Source organism: Equus quagga, chromosome 14, assembly GCF_021613505.1.
Source record: "Equus quagga isolate Etosha38 chromosome 14, UCLA_HA_Equagga_1.0, whole genome shotgun sequence".
In the NCBI taxonomy this organism is placed as follows: Eukaryota; Metazoa; Chordata; class Mammalia; order Perissodactyla; family Equidae; genus Equus; species Equus quagga.
The window spans coordinates 45,157,722-45,185,711 of record NC_060280.1 but is presented as its reverse complement, the minus strand read 5'-3'; the positions used below and the strand labels follow the sequence as shown (position 1 = coordinate 45,185,711).

The following is a 27,990-nucleotide window of genomic DNA, read 5'->3' as shown; positions in this document are numbered from 1 at the left end:
GCACAAAGACAACTGGAGGCGAGTACTGCACTTATTTATACAAGAGCAGCTTTCACAGCTCTGGCAGGGAAGGGAGGCTCAGCTCCTTCGGTGGGCATGTACTTCGTTACATTTCAGGGAAGGGATCTGCTTCTCTCTGTGTGAGTGAGTTCTTGCATGAAAGCTGGGTTATAAGAGTGTTTACATATTCTTAAGCAATCTTTTTAACAAACAGTGGAATGAGACGGGTCAATTAAAGCCACAACTCACTTAGGTTGTTAAGAGTTCAGAAAGCGTCTGGAATTTTTAACCATATGCTTTATTTGATGTCAACATCGAAGGAATATTTTAAAAAGCAAATTCAAACCCGTAAGTTAGTAACATTTCAAGTTAACTGCATAAAAAAAAGTATTATTTTACATCTCTCCATATGTATACCCTATAACTGTATGTAAACCGCATTTCAAAGCACTTGTCACTTATAAAGCGAAAGGTTTCAAAATGCTTGGTAAACACTTGCTAATTATTATTTTTTTAAAACAATACTCCTTTGGAAGATTTCTTTTCCTTGTGCTTATAGTTGATCTGCAGACATCTCAAATCAAAGTTTCTGGAAACTTCACTGGAAAAAAAATTCTGAAAACTGTTCTGGAAAAAATCATAGCAGACAAGGGCTAAGTGCAGACATAAGCAGCTCCATTTTATAAACAAAGTTTCGACCTTCCATTTTATTCCACTGAACCTCTCTGAATGGTCCACGAAGATGATTCCATTTGCTATCTTGTAAAACGTCACTTTTTGGAAGGTCTTTACATTGGTTACGGGGAAACTGAACCATAATCTTGCTGCCACTTTCAGGGCCATTACGAACTGTGGAACAAAACCAAAATATCAACACACTCATTTTCCAAACTAGGAAACAAGGGTAGATCCCACTTCATTCTACCATGAATACAAAAACCTTCTCAGTCTACTAACTTGAAAGTTTTTGTTTAAAACTGCTTTTCAGTTACAATATGCTAAAAAAAAAATTACATATTCTAGGCTGGTACAAATATTCATGAATTTCTGTTTGTGCTATAAAAATGAGGCAAGATGAATTCTGGCTTAGGAAAGGCAAATGTCCTATATATTTTCAGAAAATCACCAATTTAGTTTTTCTAAAACATTATTTGATAACCCAGTCATTCACTGAGTTGGTTAATGTACACCTACCGTCCAATGAAACTCAAATGTTCAGAATCAGGATTGAGAGGAATGAAGGAAAGGTTATTCTGCATTAAGAACTGCAGGGCTCAATAAGGCTTTATTACTCAGGATAGGAGAAAAGTGTATTTTGAAATTCTTATCAGTTAAGACCTGGCAATGACCAAGCCTACACATTCACAAGCTGTGATCCTGTGGGGAACAATTTCTAATTACCCAATTTTTAAAATATTTAGAGCAGATATTAGAAAAGACCATACTAAAACCATAAGCACTCCAAATATAATTTTTAACTAGATAATATGTGTAACTGCCTATTAAAGTGCCCTGTTCATAGCAGGTGCTTCATAAGACACCTTTCCTCGCAGCTCCATTCCTTTGCCATCTTTAGGATCAGGTAATATTCTTGCCTATTTGCAGCAGCACTTTTTTAAAAGCACATATCCCTTAAATGTTCTGATCTGCAGGAGGAACAATGCTGATGGCAGTGTTCAGATGATCTCCTAGGAAAATATGTTGCTAAGCAAAACATTTGTTATAAATACTAGAAAGAGGTAATACTCTGTTGCTCTGAATAACCACCATGGTCAGATAAATGCTCAGCATACCTACTACATGAACTCACTTATTGTAGAGATAAATTACTCTTAGGTATACGGAACTATTAAAGCTACATGTTAAGGCCAAACTCCCAAAGCTCTCTTCACATTCAAAGAAGCAGAAAGTATTACCTGAAATAGCGTAGTCACCATTCGGGGAGGCCACAGTTATGGCAGAGGCATTGCCAATGCTCTCTATGGGCCCAAGTCCCACGTGATTACTGAAGCTAAGTACTTGCCAGCCCATAACCTTGGCTAGCTGCTGAACCGCATGCACCTGATGCTGTGACATCTGTGAATGGAAAAGGAAACTTTGCTGACAATCAGCATGGACTTTTACTTTGCAGTGACTTGACATCATGAATGTAAAGTAAACTTTCGTTGGGTTTTTCACTGCCTGGCACAGGAACCCCATCTTACATTTGAGGAACCCTCCCCTGTGTGAATACTGCCGGGGGGTGGGTGGGGAGCAGGACCCCACCTTCCACTACAGAGGCTAAAATAGTCCGATGCTCTCCCTGTCCACTGGCAGCTTGAGCACGGGCATATGACCTAAACTTGGCCAAATGGAAACTCCCACCTGGATCAGTGAACGTGGAACAACATTAAAAGCAGCACGGTGTGCTGAGTATCTTCCAGTGACCCCTTCAAATCCACCCTCCACCCTACTCTGCCCTGGCAGGTTGATCCGTATAGTTACACTAACAGCTTTCTATGTCCTCCGGCTTCAGGTTGGGTTCAGATAATGGGAGCCACCCAGGTAATGGGAGCCATGCCACCGGGGCCAGTAGGACAGCAAGGAGGAGAGTGAGGTCAGGGCATTTATTCCCCTGGTACCCTCCCTGTGAGGTTATCTAGGCTGGTTGTATCCCTGATAAAAGGCTGCTGGTCTTCTCAAGGTGGCCTGTTCTATGTGACTCTCCCCTTTAGGTAACCTACAATCTGTCCCTACCCATATCCCTTTGGCTTTGGACTGCTGACTACTAAACCCCTCAGACCTGGTTACTAGTATCAGCAGGTTACCACACTTTCCCTGATGGTTCTGCTACACCCACACTTTTGTAAAGAGACCCTCCTGAAATTATCCTGCATATGCCACTACTTCATGTTAAGACCCTGACTAACACCCAGGGGCAATTCAGAGTGAAGGCAGCAGTGCCAGGATGGCAACAGTGGCATCCCCCTGGTTGTGGTTCTCACCATCTCACTTCCTTTTATCCCCATCCGTCTGCAAGCCTTGTTCTCTAGACTTCCCGTCAATTCTGGGAGCTACTCAATTGCTTTCCAATACAGTGTGTGTTTGTGTGTGTCCTTAAGTCGACCAAAGCCATTTTAGGTGTAATCAACCAAGAGGTGCTATACCTCACAAATGCGTTTTATTTACCTGGCATCAAAGCAGGTCAGTATAAAAGATTATCGCCTGTAGGATGGAGACTGTCAGTATTTTTTTGTTAATTTTATGTAAAATATAAATATATGTTTTATGTGAAAGATACATTAGCATTTCAAAACCTCCCCTTTCTCCCATAACTCAGTATTTCAGTGGATCATCACAACTCCATGAAGAAGGCAGGAAAAATACTGTTCTTACTTTACAGATGAGGAAAGACAGGTGCAGAAATTTGTCCCATGTCACAAAGCAAGTTTGGGGTGGAGTGGGACCAGAACCCAGCACTTTCCATTCTGCCCTTAACAGGAGAAACTCTTTCTTAGGGCTTAAGATGAAAATATTCCATTTACTATGGAGAATGGTCACTACAGTTTTGTATCTGATCTCCCTTTCTCTGGCTTTCTTGGGTTAATACTTGTCCACTTTCGTGTGGTCCTGGAGGGGTTGTAAACATTGGCAAAATGAGAAATAAAAAAAGTTTTCTAGTCTCAAAACTGGTCCTTCATCTCACTAAGTGGAAACAAATCTAGGATACTTTATCGACATTTTCAATTAACCAAGAGATTGCAAAATGTGTACTGGAAAATAAATAAGATGGCAGAAAAAATGGTTTCTTTTTATAATTTACTATATTTTACTTCTTAATGGTCATCAGAGGAAGGGACTCAGGACTTGTGGTCTGCAACTATTACCTGAGACAGCAGGAAATCCTGGAGCTCCTGCTCCTGATGGGACAGTGTAATTACTCTTCCATCTCTGTGTACAACTCGAATCTGCTCAACTCCGATATTCAACTGCAGCTGAATGGACCTTTACAGACAAACATACTTAAAATCAGAAATGTTCAAAATTACCTTATACGATGCCACAAACATTAAAACTTAATATCAAAGAAAAAGAAGGTAACAGAGAGTTTTAATAACCTACACCAACACCCATGATGGAGTAGGATTTTCTTAGGTTCAGCTAAACCGTCAGACTTCCACCAGACTACCACAGGCCACACCGGGCACCAGTCTCCTCAGAAGGACATAGCAGAGGAGCTACAGCCTGCCAGACAGCCAACACCATGTGCTCCTCTTCTATGGCAGTCCTTGCAGCAGGACATGCAGCTGTCTACACAGCAGCAGTGCAGTGAGAGGAGATCCACAGGGGGTATGTGTGGGACGGCTTGACTTAGAAACTGCATTCCTCACAGGAGCCGCATGCTCTTTTAACAACTCTAGAGGTGTGGTTTCCAGGGTCCCCAAAAGAGACACTGCCCAGTTTTAGAAGTCCCCCTATCTAGGAAAGCACAAAGGTATCCCTGTCAGGTATTTATAATTCCTCCCAGTCTAGATCCATTTTACTAATTTGGGATCATTTTTGTCATAAGCAATGTCACCTAGTATACTACACAGATGGCATCTTTCCTCACCCAGTTACTAAGGGACCAGAGCTAGAGAGTTCCCTTTTCACACAGAAATGCAAAGTTTTGTTATCTTTTCACCCTTTCCTGAAATAATCAGCAAACAAGTCAGGGTATGTACACTCTATTTAAACTTGACGTAGGTCAAACAAACTTGTAAAATAGCCAACGAATAACATGCAGATCATGACAGTGTTTCAAACCAATTTACAAATTTTTAGCATATGACACGTACCAGAAACACAAAATCCCCCAAATCAAATAATCTAGATGAACAAATGCAAAAAAAAAAATAGCATTATATCTTTCCACATTTTTTCTAACTTTACAGTAAATATTTAGGAATAAAACACTTTGGCAATTGTCTGCATAAAATCGTAATTTTGATGAATTAAAGTTTACATATTTCTTTCAAAGAAAAACACAAATTCAGAAGGCTTAAAGGAAAAAACTTGGGACCGGCCCAGTGGTGCAGCAGTTAAGTTCATACGTTCCACTTTGGCGGCCAGGGGTTCGCCAGTTCGGATCCTGGGTACAGAGCTATGCCCTGCTTGTGAAGCCATGCTGTAGCAGGCATCCCACATCCAAAATAGAGGAAGATGGGCACCAATGTTAGCTCAGGGACAATCTTCCTCACCAAAAAAAAAAGAAAGAAAGAAACTTAAAATTTTAATCAAATTTTTAAAATTCTTCTTTAAAACAAGGGTAAGAGGGAAGAGGAATTCTTGTCACAGCAGAGTTGTGGCAACTACTTTGGAAAGCAATCTGGTAACATTAATCAAAAATTTAAATGTCCTTATTTTTTGACCCAGTAATTACACTTGTAGGACTTTATCCTGTAGATATACTTGCACTTGTACAAATTATTTTGCTGGCATCCAACTAAAATGTTCATCAATAGAAGGCTGATTAAAAGTCTCGGTACATACAATGGAACACAATAAAGCTGTAAAAAAGAATGAAGTAGATCTGTATGTGCTGATAAGGAATGCTTATTCACCAATACAATACTACCAAGTAACAAAAGCACACAAATTGGGAATGATTGCTAATGGGTACAGGATTTCTTTTTGGGTGATGGAAATGTTCTGGAATTAGATAGCCATGATAGTTATACAACATAGGGAATATACTAGAAACCACTAAACTGTAAACTTTAAAATGGTGAATTTTATGTTATATAAACTATAATTCATTTTTTAAAAGCATGCAATATTGTGTAAAGGAGGCAGGGTGCAGGTAAGATATATATGCTTGTAAATGTATAGATTTTCCTAGAAGGATATGTAAGAAAGAGTTTTCAAGGCTTGCTTCTGGGGCGTTCTAAGAAATAGAATTACTTCCAACTTTAAACAGCATAAGATGCCCCAGCTACAAAAGATGAGGAAGGGCATTCTACTACTTCTTTCTACTTCCTCTTCCCTCCTGACTCTATCAAGACTACATCATCTCTAACCTTTCTTCACAGAAGTTTAGAACATTTACACTGAGTTCTGTAACCATAACTCCATAATCCAATAAATTGGTTGGTCTTAGTTCTAGATGCAAACAACTCAATGCTGGTAACTTCTGTTCCCATCTCCTTTGTGCTCACTCTCTTAACTTTTTATTACGGGAAATTTTAAACGCAAACAAAAGTGGAGTACAACGAAAGCTGATGACCCCATTACACAGCCTAACAGTTAAAAACTCACACCAAACTTGTTTCATCTATATTCAACACTGACTCTCCTACCACACTCCCAAGTCACTCCAATTAGTTTACATTCATCACCAGACATACTACCCTTTTTTTCCCTTGTGATGAGAACTTCTAAGATCTACTCTTTTAGAAACTTTCAAATCTACAATAGAGTATTATTAACCAATAGTCATCATGCTGTACATTACTTCCCCAGCACTTACTTATAACTGGAAGTTTGCACCTTGAACACTTTCACACATTTCACCCAGCCCCACCTCTGGCAACCACCAATCTCTTCTTCATATATTAATTTGTAATTGTGATTGCTCTCCCCTTAGTCTCTCCCACCTAAGATACAAAAAAAAGGACATTCATAAACCAACAGAGGACATTCACACAATACAACAGATGCCTGAGAGATCCAAACAGCCATATATCTGAAGGTGGGAGAGCTGGACCCCTCCCCTGGGAGGCAGTGGAAGGATGTAAGGAGACCTCCTCTCCCTCCCAAGCAGCAGCGATCTAGGGTGTGAGACCTCGTGTGGCAGCCAGTGCATAAAACTGAGAGGAGAAGGGAAGAAAGGCAGCCCTCTGTGAAAACACCTGCATTCTCAGAGTTGCCACCCAGCCTGTGAGAATGCTCCACACAGAGGCAGGTAATCAATTGTGGGGGTGTCCACACCAACCCGAGCAGCCCAAGCGGACAGACAGTGAGTGCAGAGCCAGGGGTGTGCGTGCACGCAAAAGAAAGCGTCCATCCTCCCCATCCTGCCTGGTGCACCAGCTCAGCTGGTCAGCCAGAACAGGGGATCCCTGCCAGAGCACCTCCACATACATGTGTAGAGGAGTAGCAACCAGTGGACAAATGCAGATGAGCCCTGTCGGCACAGCTTCCAAGAGACAGGCACATCTGCCAGGGGTCACAGAAGGGTCAGAAAACACAGCTCCTGCCTCCCCCAGTGGTGGCAGGTGGAATCTGTGGCCACATACTACCATTATGGTATGGAAGAAGTCCACTCCATCAGATAGCATGAAAAGGTATATTAAAACTCCAGACCAGAAGGAAAATGACAAGTACCTAGAAATCAATCCTGAAGGCACAGAAATCTACAATCTAAATGACAGAATTCAAAATAGTTATCATAAAGAAACTCAGAGAGTTACAGGAAAACTCAGAAAGACAGTTCAATGATTTCAGGAATAAAATTAATGAACAGAAGGAATTCTTCAAAAAAGAGATTGAAACTATAAAAGAAAAAACCAATCAGAAATGTTGGAGATGAAAAAAACAATGAAAGAGAAAGAAAAATCTTAGGGGCCAGCCCAGTGGCACAGCGCTTAAGTGCGCATGTTCTGCTTCTCAGTGGCCCGGGGTGTGCCAGCTTTGATCCCGGGTGCAGACATGGCACCGCTTGGCAAGCCATGCTGTGGTAGGCGTCCCACATATAAGTAGAGGAAGATGGGCACAGATGTTAGCTCAGGGCCAGTCTTCCTCAGCAAAAAGAGGAGGATTGGCAGCAGTTAGCTCAGGGCTAATCTTCCTCAAAAATAAAAAAGAAAAGAAAAATCTGGAGTCTTTAAAAAACAGATCTGATATTGTGGAGGACAGAGTCAGTAGTTTAGAGGACAGAAATACAGAAATGCTGTAGACGGAGGAGGAGAGAAAACTAAGACTAAAAAGAAACAAGAAATTCTCCAAGAAACATCTGACTCAATAAGGAAATGCAACATAAAGATTACAGGTATTTCAGAGGGAGAAAGCAGCGGAGAGCTTGTTCAAAGAAATCATAGCTGAGAACAACCCAAACCTGGGGAAGGAGCTGGAATTACATGTAAACAAAGCTAATAGAACTCCTAATTACATCAATGTAAAAAGACCTCCAAGCATATATTAGTAAAACTGGCAAAAATAAATAACAGAGAAAAAATATTATGGACAGCAAGGCAGAAGAAATAACCTACAAAGGAATCCTTATTAGGCTTTCAGTGGATTTCTAAGCAGAAACCTTACGGGCTAGGAGAGAGTGGAATGATACATTAAAAAATTCTGACAGACAAAAACTTTCAGCCAAGAATACTCTACCCAGCCTTGGATATGATCTGAATTATCCTTCAGATATGATGGAGAAATAAAAACTTTCCCAGATAAACAAAAGCTGAGAGAGTTCATTGCCACAAGCCACCACCCCCCCCCAAAGATATGATCAAGAAGGCCCTCATACCTGAAAAAAAAAGAAGAAAGAAGTTTCAAAGGAAATAAACAGGTAGACAAAATCAGAAAATTGCTGCTCTCTATCAGAACAGGTTAGCAAACAATTATAACATTAAAGAAAACAGGAAGGAATTCATCAAAAATAACTACAATCACTTCATTTAAATTGCAAACTCCCAACACAAAATCGAGTAAGTCTGTAACACCAATAACTTAAACAGGGAAGAGCAATGAGACAGAACCTACTTACACTAAGGAAATAAGAGGCTATCAGAAAACAGACCATCTCATCTATGATGTCTTTTATATAAACCTCACAGTAACCACTAAACAAAAAATCAGAACAGAGATACAAATGTAAAATATAGAGAAAACTGAGAAAACCATCATAGGGAAACACCAAACTGAACTGGCAGTCGGAGATACACAGCACAGGAAACAAGGGAAATACAGGACAACCAGAAAACGAGTGATAAAATGGCAGTATTAAGACCTTATATATCAATAATCACTCTAAATGTTGATGGATTGAATTTTCCAGTTAAAAGACAGAGTGGCTCAATGGATTAAAAAACAAGACCCAACAATATGCTGCTTCCAGGAAACACATCTCACCTCTAAAGACAAACATAGGATCAGGGTGAAGGGATGGAAGATGATGCTCCAAGCCAATGTTAAACAAAAGAAGGCAGGTGTTGCCATATGTATATGAGACAAAGCAGACTTCAAGATCAAAAAGGCAATGAGAGACAAACAGGGGTAGTATATAATGATAAAAGGGACATTCCACCAAGAGGACATACACTTATAAATATATGTGCACCTAATTCAGGAGCACCAAAGTACATAAAACAACTATTAACAGACCTAAAAGGAGAAATTAACAGAAATACAGTAACAGTAGGGGACCTCAATACCCACTTACAACAACAGACAGATCATCTAGACAGAAAGTCAAAAGGAAACAGTGGAATTAAATGAAAAACTAGACCAGATGGACTTAATAGAAATATACAGAACACTCCATCAAAAATCAGCAGAATACACATTCTTCTCAAGTGCACATGGAACATTCTCAAAGATAGACCATATGTTGGGAAACAAGGCAAACCTCAATAAATTTTAAGAAGACTGAAATCATACCAAGCCTCTTTTCTGACCATAATGCTATGAAACTAGAAATCAACTACAAGAAAAAAGCTAGGAAAGTGACAAATATGTGGAGACTAAACAACATGCTACTGAACAACCAATGGACGAATGAAGAAACTAAAGAAGAAATCAAAAAACATCTGGAGACAAATGAAAATGAAAATATACCATACCAACTCACATGGGATGCAGCAAAAGTGGTTCTAAGAGGGAAACTGATAGCAATCCAGGCCCACCTTAACAAATGAGAAAAATCCCAAATAAGTAATCTTAAACTACACCTAAGAGAACTAGAAAAAGAAGAACAAACAAAGCCCAAAGTCAGCAGAAGGAGGGAAATAATAAAAATTGGAGTACAAATAAATAAAAATTGAAACCAAAAAACAGTAGAAAGGATCTTTGAGAAGATACAATTGACAAAACTTTAGCCAGATTCACTAAGCAAAAAAGAGAGAAGTCTCAAATAAATAAAATTGAAATGAAAGAGGAGAAATTACAATGGATACCACAGAAATACGAAGGATTATAAGAGAATACTATGAAAAACTATATGCCAACAAATTGGACAATCCAGAAGAAAGGGATAAATTCTTTAACTCATACAACCTCCGAAAACTGAACCAAGAAGAAACAGAGAATTTGAATAGACCAATCACAAGTAAAGAGACTGAAAAAGTAATTAAAACCCTGGAAAAGGCCGGCCCCATGACATAGTGGTTAAGTTTGTATGCTCCACTTCAGGAGCCCAGGAATCGCAGGTTTGGAGCCAGGGCGCAGACCTACCACCTCTCATCATGCCATGCTGTGGCAGCATCTCACATAAAATAGAGAAAGATTGGCACAGATGTTAGCTCAGTGACAATCTTCCTCAGAAAAAAAAAGCCTCCTCAAAAATAAAAGTCCAGGACCAGATGGCTTCTCCGGAGAATTCTACAAAACATTCAAAGATTTAGCACCTTTCCTTCTCAAACTATTCCAAAAAATTGAAGAATACGGAGCACTTCCTAACATATTCTATGAGGCCAACATCACCCTGATCACAAAGCCAGACAAGCACAACACAAAGAAGGAAAACTACAGGTGAATATCACTGATGAACATAGATGTAAAAATCCTGAACAAAATATTGGAAAATCAAATATAGCAATATGTTAAAAGAATCATACAGCATGATCAAGTGGGACTTATACCAAGGATGTAGGGATGGTTTAACATCTGCAAATCAATCAATGTGATACACCACATTAACAAAATGAGGAATAAAAATCACATGATCAGCTCAACAGATACTGAGAAAGCATTTGACAGGATCCAACATCCATTTATGATAAAAACTTTCAATAAAATGGGTATAGAAGGAAAGTACCTCAACATAATAATGGCCATATATGACAAACCCGGAGCCAACATTGTACTCAATGGGGAAAAACTGAAAGCCATCCCTCTGAGAACAGGAACAAGACAAGGGTGCCCACTCTTGCCACTCATTCAACACAGTACTGGGGGTTCTGGCCAGAACAATTAGGCAAGAAAAACAAATAAAAGGTATCCCACTGTTTGCAGATGACATGATTTTATATATAAAAAACTTTAAAGAATCCATCAGAAAGCTATTAGAAATAATTAACAACTACAGCAAAGTTGCAGGATACAAAATCAACTTACAAAAATCAGTTGCATTTCTATACTCTAATAACGAATTAACAGAAAGAGAACTCAAGAATACAATCCCATATACAACTGCAACAAAAAGGATAAAATACCTAGGAATAAATTTAACCAAACAGGTGAAAGACCTATACAATGAAAACTATAAGACATTATTGAAAGAAATCAATGATGACAAAGAAATGGAAAGTGATTCCATGCACATGGATTGGAAGAATAAACATAGTTAAAATGTCCATACTACCCAAGCAATCTACAGATTCAATGCAATCCCACTAAGAATCCCAATGACATTCTTCACAGAAATAGACCAAAGAATCCTAAAATTCATATGGGGCAACAAAAGACCCTGAACAGCTAAAGCAATCCTGAGAAAAAAAAATAAACACAGCTGGAGGTATCACAATCTCTGACTTCAAAATATACTACAACACTATAGTAACCAAAACAGTACAGTACTGGTACAAAAACAGACACACAGATCAATGGAACAGAACTGAAAGCCCAGAAATAAAACCACACATCTATGGACAGCTAATCTTTGACAAAGGAGCTAAGAACATAGAATGGAGAAAGGAAAGTCTCTTCAACAAATGGTGTTGGGAAACCTGGACAGCCACATGCAAAAGAATGAAAGCAGACCATTATCTTACATCATACAGAAAACTTAACTGACAATGGATTAAAGACTTGTAGGTAAGACGTGAAACCATAAAACTCCTAGAAGAAAATATAGGCAGTACACTTTTTAACATTGGTCTTAAAAGGATCTTTTCAAATACCATGACTACTCGGTCAAGGGAAACAAAAGAAAAAATAAACAAGTGGGACATCATCAGACTAAAGAGCTTCTGCAAGGCAAAGTAAACCAGGATCAAAATGAAAAGACAACCCACCAACATGGAGAAAATATTTGCAAATCATATATCTGACAAGGGGTTAATCTCCAAAATATATAAAGAACTCATACATCTCAACAACAAAAAAACAAACTGACCAAAAAATGGGCAGAGGATATGAACAGACATTTTTGAAAGAAGATAGATAGATAGCCAACAGGCACATGAAAAGTTGTTTAACATCACTGATTATTAGGGCAAGGGAGATCAAAACTACACTAAGATATCACCTTACACCATTAGAATGGCTGTGATCGCCAAGACAAAAAATATCAAACGTTGGAGAGGATATGGAGAAAAGGGAACCCTCATACACTGCTGGTGGGAATGCAAACTGGTGCAACAACTATGGAAAAGAGTATGGAGATTTCTCAAAAATTTAAAAACAGAAATAGTATATGACCCAGATATCCCACTCCCGGTATTTATCCAAAGAACTTGAAATCAACAATTCAAAGAGACTTATGCACCTCTATGTTCACTGCAGCATTATTCACAACAGCCAAGATGTGGAGCAACCCAAGTGCCCATCGACTGATGACTGGATAAAGCAGCAGCAAAATAAGTCAGACAGAGAAAGCCAAACAGCGCATGATTTTACTCATATGTGGAAGATAAACTAACACATGGAAAAAGAGAATAGATTAGTGGTTACCAGAGGGGAAGGGGGTTGGGGTCAAGGGACACATATATATGGTGACTGACAAATAATAACGTACAAATGAAACTTCACAATGCTATAATCTATTATGACCTCAATAAAATAATTTAAAAAATTTAAAAGGACAAGTAATAATACATAAGAATTTTTTTGAATTTAAAATAAATGCATATGTTTTTGAAAAAAAAAAAACAAAAAACCGAGGCTGTTTTAGGCACCATATGGAGAGTATAGGCTCTAATATAAATGACCCCACTCCGTTCAAATGTCTTAGACTCAGCACAGCCTCAACGGCAAGAATGGAAGCAGAACACAGTCTCAGGAGGCATGGCAGCTTTCTGCTCAATGCTGAGGTTCATTTGCCACCATAGCTTAAAAATGTGACATTTACCTAATAGAGACTATTTTAGACATTTTTACCTCTAATTCTTACAAAAACTCTACAGTTGATATAATTTACTGGAATGTTACGCCATCCTAGCAAAAACCCAAAATCTCAATACATAAAAAACAGCTTAATATATTAAATGAGTAACTTTTTTTGACACTTACTTGCATATTTGTTCATAACCCTGTGATGTGATTAAAACTTTCACACTAGATTCATAAACGTCATTAATATTTGACCAATGAGCCTGTATCTGAGGATCCTCAATGCGACTTGCTAAGCTGTCAATGGTTGCAGCAGTTCTTTTAAAGAAAAGAAATGAAAATTTTTAGAAAGTCACCATATAAAATAATAAGATTATAAATCACGTCAATTTTATGGATATTTGAAAATCAGATGACTACTTTTTGGAAATACCACCATTTGAAAAGCAAAGATTTTCAAGCAAGGTCAGATGTAGTTCTCAGACCCTCCTTCAAGTTGCTCTGATGTGCTGGTTCTCAGCTTCCTGTTACAGCACACTCTCATGCACAGCTTTATTCTCTTTTAACTCCATTTGTTTTCGCCCACTCAGGAAATCTTATGAGAACACAGGCGAGAAGGACACTTCTAGGGTAATAACCTCAGCTCTATAAAGAATATAAATCATTCATAAATATCAATAGTTGATCCCTGGGAACCAATGACTTGGGACACACCCATAGCTGAGGCCCATTACTGTAATGGAATTATCATTCTCAAGAGAAGCTAGAATGTCAAATCACTATAATGTATAGCTGAAACTAATAGGATATTGTATGTCAACTATACTTCAATTAAAAAAAGGAGGGAAAAAAAGAGAGAAGCTGGAGAGACTTTCTGTACAATTAAAACCTTATACTCCAAGAAAGATAAACATGATAAGTGAGAAATAAGATTCATCAGTGCTAATTATGTACCAAATATTGTAGCAAGTGCTTTCCTGAATTACATCATTTATCTTACTAACAACCCTGTGAAGTAGGTACCATTATTATCTCCATTTTCCAGAAGAGAAAAAAGCAGTTGAGCAATGTTTAGTGTTACAGAGCTGTAAGCTGGGGTACAGCACCTGGGAACCTAACTCCAGAGCCAGTAACCTTTCCTTTATATTTTATATATGCTAATCATCAGCCACTGCCTAGAACAAAGCTTAAACCATGGAAGCTAACCAAACTGCTGGAGGTCCTCAGTTTCTAAGGGGCCGACTCTAGCACTTTATTGGAAAGAGAAGGCAAAGCCAGGAGGAAATGGGAGGAAATGACTCGCCGGTAAGGAAGGACAAGGGCTGTTACATAAATGGGCTTGGAATTTGCTCTTTGACCCTGCTTCTGCTCGAGTATTGGTTTCTTTCAATCCATACTTAACTTTCTCTATTCTTTTTCTGTGATTCCTGACAGTGTCTCAAAAATTCCGACAGCAGATAAACATGTGAGAATGTTCATCTCAGCATTACAATTATCAACAAACTAGAAATTTAAAATATCTAATAATTGAGACTTGGTAAAAGAAATCATGGAATATTCGTATAATAGGATATTACATAGCTATCAAAATATCTTTGAAGGCAGGTGTATAAAATTTAATGATCCCAGATTTGTTTTTAAAAAAGATACACACACCCTGACACACATATATCAAAATATATGAGCACGTTAACAGTACGTCTCACTGGATATGGTGTTACACAGATGGGCTTGATACATTGGAACGTGATTTCTATACCTAAGGGAAAAAAGGGGACATTTTTGAAAGCTTTGCTGCTTCCAAGATTATAACTACTACTCTGAAATTTGTAATGGTTCTCAAGATAGCTATATCCATGCCCCTCATTTATTTCAAGGAATATTTAACTTTATGCTTACTCACAAATTTGCAAGATTAACAATAGACTCAAATTAACAGCTTTTATAATTGAAATGTACAAAAGGAAAGTAACAACAGTAACCTACTGTTTATAATATTTTTGTTGTTTGTAAGGAACTTCCGCACATATTATTCAATTTGCTCCTAAGCGCAGACTCCTTATCTCCAGCTGAGCGAGGAATAGGCGGGGCCGGCGGTAGTAACTCACCTGCCCAAAGTTACTTGGCAAGTGGCTGAGCCCTGGCTTGAACTCATCTTTTACCCTCAATTCCTTACACCTTTCACTGAATCATGCTGTCTTCTCTAATATGTCTGCCTAATTAATTTTACTAAAAGTTTCAATTCTAAGACGACAAGATAATGCGCTAATAAAACCATGACTGTATTAACAGGAAAAAGCTGAAAATCAAAAATAAAGTATCATGTACAGAACAACAGTGTGCCCAGGCCTGAAAGTCTGGAGTACTACCTACCAAGGCACAATTACGAATGAAGTGAAAACAGGCTTCTTCACTAAGTACCAAAAATAAAACAGGAGAACATCCTTTACCACTTGAAAAAGATACATTTATTTAGGCCCAATCATGCCAAGTTCTTTTGTAAACAATGCGTATGGAAGAAAGAAAAGGAGCTTTGGAGTTACACAGACCTGGCATAAATCCTGACTGCTACTTTTTAGCTCTGTCACCTTGAGCATGATGCATAACTTCTCTAAGCCTCAATTTTCTCATCAGTAAAAATGGGTTAATGCTATCTACCCCAGAGAATAAGGATTAAGTAAGTCAACATACGGGAAAGTGCCTTCCAAAGTCCTAAAATGTGTGACAACCAAAAAACATAGAAAGCTTCAAAAAAAGATTTACATCAGTTCAGCAATAAGTATCTCAGGGACAGCTTCCAGAAGAAAGTATGGTATTGTAAGGGACATTCCAAGTCAGTTGTCTTTCAAAGTTTCAGTGCCAGTGTTACAAACACTATCTGAAGTTACATGGGCCAGGGGTCTAAGTCTTCCAGAACTTGACAAGACTGTCTACGACCATAAATTCTGACACTGCAGCCACCTTCCTCTCCCTGGAAAAAAGGGTTAAAGCATGCCAAAAATAATGTCTAGGAGATAACTAATAAAGGAAACAGGAATGCAGTTTCTAAAAAACCAGTAACTTTGTTCATCGTTACCTGCTCCTCAGAAAAATATGCTTTGCCTGTTTAATTATTTTTTCCAGAAGCCCTTCACTGGACTGTAATGAATTAATTTCATTTTTATCAAAAGCTTGAGGACCTGAAAGTCTCATTCTCTTGTGGCCGAAAGGTGCACTTGCTGGATGAGGCATCGTGATGGAACTCAAGGTCTGCTTATGAAACTGTAACAAGAACAGCCATTTTTAAATGACCGATACCCACACGTGAAATACTACACAATGTTCACTCAAAGCATGGCTCACATTTTGGAAACAAAAGCAATGGACGTGAACCAATATAAAGGCAATCCTGGCACACAGATAAACGTTAATATCTACTAGGCCATGCATAATGCGAGTTTGTTAAGAGAAGGGTCCTTTTCAAGCTGTCATTTTTATTTTAAAGAACAAAAACAAATATTCTTCAGTAAGTCTCACTGACAGAACATATGCAATCAGTACATAGTTATTCCATTATGTCCTAGATTAGGGGTTCCCAAGCCTGGAAGCCTATCAGAACCAAGCAAAGAATCTTCAAAAGACTGAACCAGATTTGGGGGTGAGGCAGGGGAGGCTGGAATATATTAAGTTTCCCAGGGGATTCTTTTGAAATTAGCCTCAACTGTGAACCAGCACTCTGGAAACACAGTTCTAGATGACCTGTAAATAGACTAGTCCCAAAATAGCCATCCTGTTCACAGGCTCTGGCAAGACATTTCCCCTGAACACCCAATCAGAATCCGTCTGCACCCTTACCACGTGTTTCTTATTCTCTCTATAAAACTTCTAGGGGCTGGGACCAGTGGCATAGTGGTTAAGTTTGGTGTGCTCTGCTTTGGTGGCCTGGGTTCATAGGTTTGGATCCTGGGCACAGACCTTCACCACTCACCAAGCCATGATGTGGTGGTGACCCACATATAAAGTGGAGGAAGACTGGTACAGATGTTAGCTCAGGGTCAATCTTCCTCATCAAAAGATAAAAAGTTTCCCTAAGAAATACAAAAAAAATCCCAAAAACCTTCTGGTCTATTTCTACCACTAGAAGCTCTGCATGGGAACAGAGGTTGTATTCTGATTATGTCTGTATCCCCCCAGCATACAACAAGGATCTTTCCCATCACAGATAGTGAATGTCACTGCTATGAGAATAATGAGGACTCAGCAGATGGGAGCTTGTGCATATTCACTGCCCAGGGTATGCTTACCTCTCTCATTAATAGATGCAAGTTATGCTCTAGGACATAAAGATGGTCCTCTGGACTTTGCTTCTCAGTAGCAGATTTTTGGGATTTCTTATCATTTGAAGAATGGCACAAAGAAATAGATAACTGCAAGCCTATTTATAAAAATAAGTAGCACAGACATAAATAACCTAAAATATGGAAAGGCAGAAACACATAAAGCATAGTCATAGCCCATTCTCAAAAGATACATTCTAAACTTGAAGAAGGGGGTTCATGATTAACATTTTGCACCAAAAAGACTGTTCATGAATATAATAAACTACCATGTACTTTAACAATTCAAATTCTGTTGACCTACGATGTGGCTGCTGACCTTGAGGTGAACAGAAACGATATATTAATTAATTTCTTCCTTCTTGCCTTCAAATTTAAAACAAATACCTTTTTTAAGGAAAACACAGAAAGTTAGTATCTGGTCTTACTGACTACAAGACAGACACTCTTCCCTGCTCCCATGAGAACGAGGACGGAATTTTTCACTCCAAAAACCCAATCCCTTGACAACATCTATGAAGATACTCCTCAGAATTTATGTAGAAAACAAGTGCACAGCTAACTACAAATTGATCTCCAGGGAAGTCTAACTGCTTCTGAATAATATAATTAAAATTCAACTTCCAAAAATTTAGGAATATATGGGTATTTAATAAATTAAGCATTTTCTAATTGATATCTCATTTAAACAATAAGGCAAGATCCTTGAAAAATCCTCCACAATGGTGGTAGCATAGACACCCGAAAGCAACTGTTGCTGAATAATGGCCCTGCTACTGCGAATTTTTAACATAGACTGTTTAAAATCCAGGAGTTACACTATTCAGGACCTAGAGTTAGCAGCGTAGTCTGTGTTGCCTGCTGTACAGGCTGCCGCTACGGACAGCGCACTACCTCTCTGCTCTGCCTGTTCCTCCAACACACCCTAACAGCTACCCAGTTTATCCTGTTCCCCAAACCACAAAGTCCTGTTTATAAATCTCAAAGGGTTGGCTGCTCTTACTTGGAAAGGGCTGAGAGATAATCTGGTTTTTCACCACAATGTGAGGGATCTGTGATTTAAATTGAACAGCTTCCCGAGAGAGCTGTGCAAAAATTTCTTTACACAAGAGAACGTTTTGTGCTGCTTCTAATTTTGTCTGCCAATGTGGGGAACCTGAAAGACAGTGGACATAAATATGTATTAATTACCTGATGATATTATGTATTAACTAGCTTAATGGTGATCTGAATACATACGACAAAAGTTCAGAAAACACTGTATTACAGCATATCCTTTCCAAAACATAAAAATTCTTCTTTTACACAGAAAAAACTGGTAAGTAAGCTCAATCTTTAAAAAAAAGATTCTACAGCTATTCACTAATGCTTAATTAACAAATTCTAAACAGTACATTTCCAATTGTTCTTACTCCAAAGTACCTATTTTTCCTATTTATATTTATCTTCAGTTTATTTGTAAATGTAAGCTTAGGTAAGACTAGACGTTAGAGGATGGAACATAACTACACCTGGTTTGGATTTGGGCAAAGGTCGTTTGAAGAGGTTAACTGTGCCGAGATCACCTATGTCTGGAGCCTGTTTTTGAATTGAAACCTATGTGACAATAAAAACATGAAAGAAAAAAGTTAGCAAATTAGCTTCTGGGCTATTAGTAAGAAATTACTTGAAAAATACACTGACAAATACCTTGATATATGCAGACCCTTCTAAATCACTAGGAATTTGAACATCAAGGGGACAGTAATCTTCAGGTATCTTCTTATCCAGATCGATATCTGTATTCTTTATTACCTCAAATGTACCGTGATGGGGAAACAGAGATCCTAATGGAGTATTAAAAATAGGAAAATTAGGGGCCAGCCCTGTGGCCGAATGGTTAAGTTCATGTGCTATGCTTTGGCAGACCAGAGTTTCACTGGTTCCAATCCTGGACGTGAACCTAGCACCGCTCATCAAGCCATGCTGAGGTGGCGTCCCACATGCCACAACTAGAAGGACCCACAGCTAAAATATACAGCTATGTGCTGGGGGGCTTTGGGGAGGAGAAGGAAAAATAAATAAAAAAATAAAATAAAGGCTACTTAAAAAAAATAGGAAAATTAAAAAGTTAACACATTAAGTACATTATTAAAAATATAATAACTCACATCCACATCATTGAATCATAAATTAAGTTCCCAACAAACACATGTGTTCAGAGGAAAGGGGAAGGGGTGGTGGGCAAAGGGTAGAGAGAAGGCAGGAGAAAAGACTTATTTACCTTAAAAAAATAACACTGCTTAGTCTAATGGTACCACTATTATAAAGGAACTCCATGGGCCATCCAAACTGTTTTATTCCAATGGAGTTTCGATAAAATGAATGTACTTCCAGAACATATTTCCTCAGATTTAAACCTCGGAGATTAAATACTTCTGGAGCTCAGCATCTGTAATAAGGTTTAAACTGAAGTGTTCTGAATCCAGCAAGAGAAGAACAAAAGGACAGAACATACACTACCTCTTTTTCAAGCAGTTCCTAAATTTTTATGTGATATCTTTTTGTGCAGTGCAGAAGTTTGGGGAAGTTGTTCTGGGCTGCTGAATTATATGAGGAATGGGCACTTAAATGTAACTGCTGTTTTGTAACAAGAGAAGATGTTCAAGATCTTTTTGTAATTAAAAACAGAATCTAGGGGCCAAGCCCATGACTGAGTGGTTAAGTTTCCATGCTCCGCTTTGGTGGCCTGGGGTTCACTTGTTCGGATCCTGAGCATGGACCTAGCACTGCTCATTAGGCCATGCTGTGGTGGCGTCCCACATAGAAGAACTAGAATGACTGACAACTAGGATACACAACTATGCACTGGGGCTTTGGGGAGGGAGGAAAAAAAGAGGAAGATTGGCAACAGATGTTAGCTCAGGACCAACCTACCCACCAAAAAAACCCAAAAAACCAAAAAACAGAAATATAATCAAATCCTTGTCCAGTCATGCATCACTTAACAATGGGAATACATCCAGAGAATGTGTCGTTAGGCGATGTCATCATTGTTCGCATATCATAGAGTGTACGTACACAAACCTAGACGGTATAGCCCACTACACACCTAGGCTATAAGGTACTAGTCTTATGGGACCACCATCATACATGCAGTCTGCTGTTGACCAAAACGTAATGCAGCGCATGACTGTATAACTGTGGGTGACTGTCCCATGGAAAGAAATTAGGTAAAGTACTTGTACATAATTATTTGTTGGCAAGAACTTATAATGTCCAGAGCCAGAAAGTACTGCTTCTACAGACCACCTATTAAAATGTAAAAATGTCTCTGTCATCTTGAATTCATCTTTGTAAGGGGATTTTACCTCCAGAATTTAAAATTTCCCAATTCTCATCAATGCTGAGGCACGGAGGCCCCCCAGTACTTGACCAAACCACCTCAACTCACCTTCCTTTAATTTCTGGATGAGGATGGCTTGCTCTGGCAAATGAATCCTTCTGAAATATCACTCTACTATTGCTATCTCATGATCACAGCCAGGCCTCCTCGCTTTATCCCTTGGCTTTCAAAGCCTTTATCCCATTGATCTGTGAATCTTATAAACTCCTACCAGATAGTTCCTCTAAATACATCTGAGCAGCTCATATAAAGACATCACCATGACTACCCTAGAACCTGCTATTACAGCTCAATGCGACAAAGAATTTATACCAAATGATATGAATTCAAGATCAAACTTTGGTATACTCCAAGAAAATACATTCCTTAAGTTAGTGTGCAGCCTTGGTTGAATGGGGAAGAGAAAGGCAAAGTATTTTCACCATCCTCTCTTCACCCGGGATGTGAAAACAGCTCAGCAGACTAAAAGGAGAAAAAAAGAATAAGGAAGAATAGAAATGTCTCTTTTCTCCTTTTATGCCCAGTTTTTAAGGGTTACAGGTAAGCTTCTGATTGAAGAGTCTAGCCCTACCTCCTGCTTTCTGACTAAAATGTCAATTGTGGTCAGGGTGCGTTAGCACATAAACCCTGTCTCTGAACTTTCTTTTAAACGTACCTAAAAGGTTTTCAAATTGAATCTAAAATACTCATATATATATATAAGGCTATGACAAGAGTAATTTCAGCTTCTTCAGCATTACGTGTACAGAAACTAAAATTTCAAAATGTAGCATGTAACTGAGAAACAACAGATTATAGAACATGTAACATTACACTCAACCCTGTATAGTTTTTTGACAAACTCCAGTTTAAAAGCATAGTTCTTAACAATAATCTATACCTGCACTTCTGTAGCTGAGATCTCCAAGAATTTTATCTCCAACTTTTCTAAGTTTCCAGTGTTGCCTTAATCTCAAAAGCTCAGAGTTGAAGTCTCTTTGTAGCTTATTTTCTTGGTTTTCAGTCACTGATTTAGTCAGTCTTTCTGCCCCCTTCAATAGGATCTGTGCTGCTCCCGCAAGTGACTTCTTTTTAGATATCAACTGCAATGTCTGAGGATTCTATCAAAAATAATTCAAAAGTACACTTCTGTACTATTTTTAAGTGATTTTAAAATTATACATTTTCTCAATAATAAAATACTTATTATTCAAGAGAAAATTTAGAAATTAACGAAATGCAAAGAGAAGGGAGAAAAAGTACACATAATAATGTTTTTTCTAAAAATAATAACGTTAAACTATTTCTTTGGTTAAGATGTTAAACCACACACACTACAGTGGACTATAGATCAGAACTTACCACTGCATCAACTCTGGCCAGCGTGGGTTAGGTCCCCGTCTTATGTACCACCAGTCCCCACTTCCCACCCATGTGTATATTCACTCTTTTGTGGCACTCAATACACTTCTGATTAAAGTCTATAATCTCTGCTTGAATGTAACCTTCATGATGGCAGAAATCACTATATCCACAGACCCTAGAACAATGCCTGGCACATCATATTTGATTTAATGAATAAATGAATGACTCCAATGAGTATAGCTGTAAAATTATCCTGTGTTACAGCAAGCTACCAAAGTGCCTTTGGAATTAACACTGAAGCCATGTGGCATTAATATTAAAAGTACTTCACTGAATGCTAATTTTTGGAAAACTGATGAGAAATCAAAATCTATGTATTATATATACATACATCAATATCCATAATCACCACCAATTTGTATATTTATTAACCACACATATTTCCAAAGAGCCAGGTTTAATGAAAGAAAGTTTTCTGGTTGTATAAGAGTCAAAATCATGAAATTTCAAAAAATGTCACAATAATCTTTTGATCATATTAGGGAACCTAATTCTAAGTTCTTGCAGAGCTCAAGAAATTCCTGGAGACTCCTCTCTGGGAAAAGCACAGAATGGTAAGAAAGGCAGGGGGCTATCAGTGAGGAGCCAGAGTTCTCATCTTGGCTCTCTAACCACTGGCTTTACTGCAATCTGAACACATCACAGATGGCTCTGGGCTTTAGTGTTTCTCTCTGTAAAATGAAGGAAGCCGGCTTAACGATCTCTAAGAAGTCTTCCAGCACAATGCTTCTAGATTCTGAAACTATTATCATGTGAGCAATTATATTCAATTAATAGGGTTCTTACAACAATTATTTCCTCTCCATGCCGCTAACTTGGTCTTGGTCCTGATGCTTGTTGTTCTTAAGGCCATACTAAGTGGCCTCCCTGATTTCAGATTCTTCATTCACCAATCCATCCTTCTGCCTCCCTTTCATCTTCTCATGTTCAGAAATTACATATACTCTTCATCAAATCTCAACAATTCTACCTAGCTTTCAATATCCTCTGTAATTTGGCTTTTCTAACTTTTCTAAGCTGGCCCTAAAAGGGGGGCAAAGGGAGTTTGAGGGGGAAAACTGAGACTTCGAGAGAGAAAATAACGTGTTTGAGGTCACAGGGCTAGTGAGGGCAGAGGCAGGATTTAAACTCAGGTCTGTCTGACTCCAAAGCCATTTTACCATCACATTTTTGTGTAATATATTACAGATCAAGGATCCAGGCTCTTTAAAGTATTACATTATTAATGAAACTTAACTTTTCTGAGAGTCACAGGTATATTAATAAAATAACAGATGAAGGAGATACAGTTTTATGCATTTGTTTTGACCCAGTTAGTTTTTAAATCTCCATCTGGACTTAATTTTGCATCAAAGGAAATGGAATAATAGGGACACAATCTAAAAAATGGTCCTGAGACTTAATAAAATGGTATCATCATTCAAATAAAGCCCAAAAATACCTGTTTTGGGGGAACTGCATCCTGAGAGACGGGATCAAGAGTCATAAATTTTTTGTCCCTAACAATACTGAGAACATCATAGAGAACGCACATCTCTGTCAGGGCACTTCTCAAATTGTTCCTCACTGAGTCCCAGGGCCAAAGGGAAGGCTGAAATTTTACCAACCCTGAAACGAGAAAGAAAAAGAAATACAAATGTATTAGTTACACTGAATAGAAGACAGAAAGCTCATTTAGAGGTTTAAAAGCACTAAAAGAAAAAATAATGAATTTTATTTCAAATTGTTCCCTCTTTTATTCCATGCTCTCCACCCTTTCTTGAATCTTTAACATTTAAGTTAGCATTCCTACAATGGAAAAACAAATATGATAGCTAACTTCTGTAGGTTAAATCCAACATTACAACATGATAGGCATTCAAACATCTTTTTAAATTTATGCAAGTCTTTTTAACAAGCTTTTTTCTTCTAGCTTTTAAAACTTGAATAATTGTAGAGAGTTTCCAAAATACAGAAAAGTACAAAAATAAAAATGACCTATAATGGCAACACTCAGATAGTAAACACTATTAACGTATCTTCCAACCTCTTAATTTTTTTAAATTTATTTTTTGAATTAAATTTCACAAACACATTCTCACTATATAGAGTTCAAACAATAGAGAGTTACAGAGTAAAAAGTGAAAGTTTTCCTTCATTCTCTACCCTTAATTCTCTCCCCTCCTGAGAGGTTATCACTTTTAACAGGTGGGAAGTACCGTTCCAAATGTTTTCCTACGCATTTACATACATATACTCCCATTTTCCAATACTTGCTTTTCCCCCCACTTAATATGTCCTAGAGACACTTGCACGTCAGCAATTACAGATCTACTTCATTCCTGAACAGTGTATGATATTCTGGAGCGTGAATGTCCAACAGTTTAAGCACTCCTATTTAACGGACATGTAGATTGGTTCCAACAGTGCTAGCAGCGGTCAGCATCTGGAACACACATCTGTGTACATGTAGAACCTTTCCCGGAGGTGAAATTCTTAGCCATGATATTAATGGGTCAAAAGAGAGACACATTTAAAAATTGTGACACATACTAAACTGCCAAACTGTCTTTCAAAAAGGTTCTACCAATTCACGCTCCCGACAGTGGATATTAACAATCTCTTAAATTTCTGCTACTCTTATGCATGAAAATAGTATCTTAACGATGTTTTCATTTGCCTCTCCCTACTAGGGGCATCTGAAGTCTTTCCTCCGTGAGATGACTGTTTCTATCTTCGGCCCATTTTTCCAATGGGTTGTTTTTTTCTTTTCAGTTTGAAGCGATTCTTGGAATACAGGGGATATCAAGCACTTGTGTGTTATAGGGGTTGCAAATTCTTTACCCAGTCTGTCATTTATCTTTTTACTTTTTATGGCATCTTTCCATTATTATCTTTAAATTTTATGTGATGAATATATCTATCCTTTCCTTTATAACTTTTGTTTATGTTGCTTAAGGTCTCTCCTACTCCTAAGGTTATAGGATTATAACTTCCTTCCAATATTGCTTTATTCTCTTCATTTGCATTTCAATCCTTGTGGAAATAATTTTTGTGTATGGCATGAGGTAGTATTTACCTTTTATTCCCAAACGGACCCCTAACTGTCCTACCACCACTGGCTTGAAACGACATCTTTTTTTTTTTTTGAGGAAGATTAGCCCTGAGCTAACTACTGCCAATCTTCCTCTTTTTTTTGCTGAGGAAGACTGGCCCTGAGCTAACGTCCATGCTCATCTTCCTCTATTTTGTACGTGGCACGCCTATCACTGTATGGCTTTTGCCAAGCGGTGCCATGTCCGCACCGGGGATCCGAACGGCGAACCCCGGGCCTCCGAGAAGCGGAACATGTGAACTTAACCAGTGCACCACCGGGCCGGCCCCTGAAATGACATCTTTAAATTCCCATTTACACAGAGTTTGGCGCACATAACTAAATCAACAATTGTATTTTTTATCCTTGACAAGAATGAGAATCCAAAAACCACTCATACTTTTCCTACAATTCTCTAACTAGCCTCCCTCTTTCCCGTTTTGTTTTCCCTATAATTCGTTTACTACATAGCATTCAGAGTAATCTTTTAAATCTGTCTACTTAAAATCTTTCAAAAGCTTTCAGTTGTCCTTCTAATAAAAGCCAAATGCTTATCCTGGCCTAATGGCTCTACATGATTTGGCTCCAGCCTACCTCATCTATCTCAGACCTTATCTCACACTCCACTCAAAAAAGATCTCTTTTCAGTGGGTGTTACTATCAGCCACATTGCTAAGGGAAGCAAGCAACTCGCCCAAGATCACAGGCTAGTAAGAGGTAAGCGGCGATGCGAATTACAGGGCTCTTAAACAGAATGTTCCACGTTACAGACGCTCTATTAAAAACTTATTTAAACACTTCACCAGTGACCGTGTCTTCAACGCTCCCACTCAGGAAAACTTGCAGAAGGATAAGGAGTATTGAGTCAGGCGGTCCCCTATACGTCCAGCATAAAACAAAAAACGACGACGAGCACAGTTGCTGTTCCGCGCGGGCGTATTTCACAGTACTCCCACGCTCAGCATCTCACCTAGCGCGGGAGGCCGAATGACAGGACCCGGGCGGGCGCGGCACCCCCACACCCGCCCCGCGGACTCGAGCAGCAGACACGGCCTTACCTTCCTCGTCGTCCTGGTCCGCGCTGGACCCGGCGCCCGCCCAGTCCTGCGCGTCGCCCTCGGGCCCCGCCGCCTCCTCCTCCTCGGAACCCGACCCCTGGCTGAAGTCGATCCGCTGGGCCAGACGCGCCAGATTCTGCGACATGGACAGCGGCTGCAGGTACGTCTCCGTGCCATCCAGGCCCACCTCCTGGACCTGCTTCTCGCAGGCCGACTCGATGCTGATCCGCACAGCGCGCACCCCAGACATGCTGGCGGCGTCGACAAGCGGCGGGAGGACGCCCGCGCGAACAGAAAACCCAGGGAGGAGGCAGAGGCGCCGCTGAGGACTGTCAGGAAACCTACGCGGCTTTTCGGCCAGAACCAAAGCGGAGGCCGCAGCGACTTTCCCAGAATGCACCGCAGGAGATATACACACACCCCGTACCCGACCCAACCCTCTCGGCTGGCTGTCTTCTGGAACGAAACTGGCAGGCGCCGGCGTCCCGGGCTTCCGGGCGAGCCCTTCCGGTGACTCCCAGCTCACCGTCGCGAAAAACTTCCCGGCCTGTAGGAGGCGTGGCCGGCGGTGGGAGCGAGGGGCGGGTGCAGAGAGCTAGAGAGGCTGGTCCAGGGTGTCTGCGTTTTAAAAGTTAACTTGCTTGAAAGTGGAGGAAGGCAAGCTGAAGAAGGCCGAGAAGAGGTAGAGATAAGGAAATAAATGGGCCCTGGATCTTAGTGATGAGAGTCCCTCTGAGAATGCTGAGATCTGAGGGCTTACACCTAGAGTAGAAACAGCATGTCTGAAGATTTGTAAAGTAAGGGCGTAGTTTGAGGAAAATTATTGTGCTTATCCCTACTTACAATGATACTACATAATTAATCCGTTTTCCCCTTAGTTGTAAACTCCATGACGGCGACTATCTCCAGCAAGCATAATAGACATTGGTGCGTAATAAGCGCTTAGTAAATATTTACTTCATACCTGAGTGACTGAGAATAAATAATCTTTAACAGATTAAGAAGCAGTGGTATAACTTCAGTCTGAGTCCCCGAGAAAGTGTTTCATTAGTAATAATTCCAAAGGGAACGGTGGATTATTTTATGTTACAAAACTCTACTTAATTAAGGAATTATGTATTTATCATGAGTCTTTCCAAGTTTTGTACTGACCAAGATTTACTTAAGTTTTTGAACTACTTTTCCAAGATATTTAGGAAAATACGGTTGCCCTGGTACCAGTCTCTACCGAAATAGAATGTATGTGGGTGTGTGTTGGGGGATAGGAATTTTCAAAAGGAACCTATTTTTGGCAAGCTCAACATTGATTCCGTTGCACAGTCATGTTTGAGAACTACTGTACCTAGTCTTTATGTGTAAATTTTAAAAAAGTTTTAATACTTTATTTTTAAATTTGATTAATATTTATCATGGGCTCTATTTGTGCCAGTCACTGTGCTAAGTGTTTTAAACGTATTTCTCATTTAATCTTTATAAGGTGCTCATACTTGTGCAGTTTGGCTGGGGCATCTGCTGTCTGAGCTG

General features: G+C 39.1%; 1 protein-coding gene across 2 annotated transcripts; it reads right to left on the bottom strand.

The window, feature by feature from the left end:
• Positions 1-254: 254 nt before the first annotated feature.
• Positions 255-27,990, bottom strand: MED17 (mediator complex subunit 17). 2 transcript variants are annotated; one of them, XM_046638619.1, is made up of 12 exons: positions 26,467-27,986; positions 23,777-23,943; positions 21,812-22,031; positions 19,236-19,372; positions 19,058-19,142; positions 18,550-18,702; positions 17,514-17,644; positions 16,307-16,491; positions 13,411-13,548; positions 3,867-3,984; positions 1,917-2,076; positions 255-849 (listed from the first exon to the last, which is right to left on the bottom strand). In XM_046638619.1, exons 1-12 carry the CDS (start codon positions 26,714-26,716, stop codon positions 638-640), a joined length of 1,956 nt encoding a protein of 651 aa, XP_046494575.1. In that variant the 5' UTR covers positions 26,717-27,986; the 3' UTR covers positions 255-637. The 2 variants fall into 2 exon arrangements, with proteins under 2 accessions (XP_046494575.1, XP_046494576.1); XM_046638620.1 differs by lacking the exons at positions 19,058-19,142; positions 19,236-19,372 and having other exon boundaries at positions 26,467-27,990.

What these genes read in the sequence shown, in the direction of transcription:
- MED17 (XM_046638619.1), bottom strand. Translation starts at nt 26,716, where the DNA reads ATGTCTGGGGTGCGCGCTGTGCGGATCAGCATCGAGTCGGCCTGCGAG. An exon ending in TGCATCTATTAATGAGAGAG is followed by an intron (nt 16,492 to 17,513) that starts GTAAGCATACCC and finishes TTCTTGTTACAG; the next exon opens with TTTCATAAGCAGACCTTGAG. An exon ending in GGTTATGAACAAATATGCAA is followed by an intron (nt 3,985 to 13,410) that starts GTAAGTGTCAAA and finishes TTGTCTGTAAAG; the next exon opens with GTCCATTCAGCTGCAGTTGA.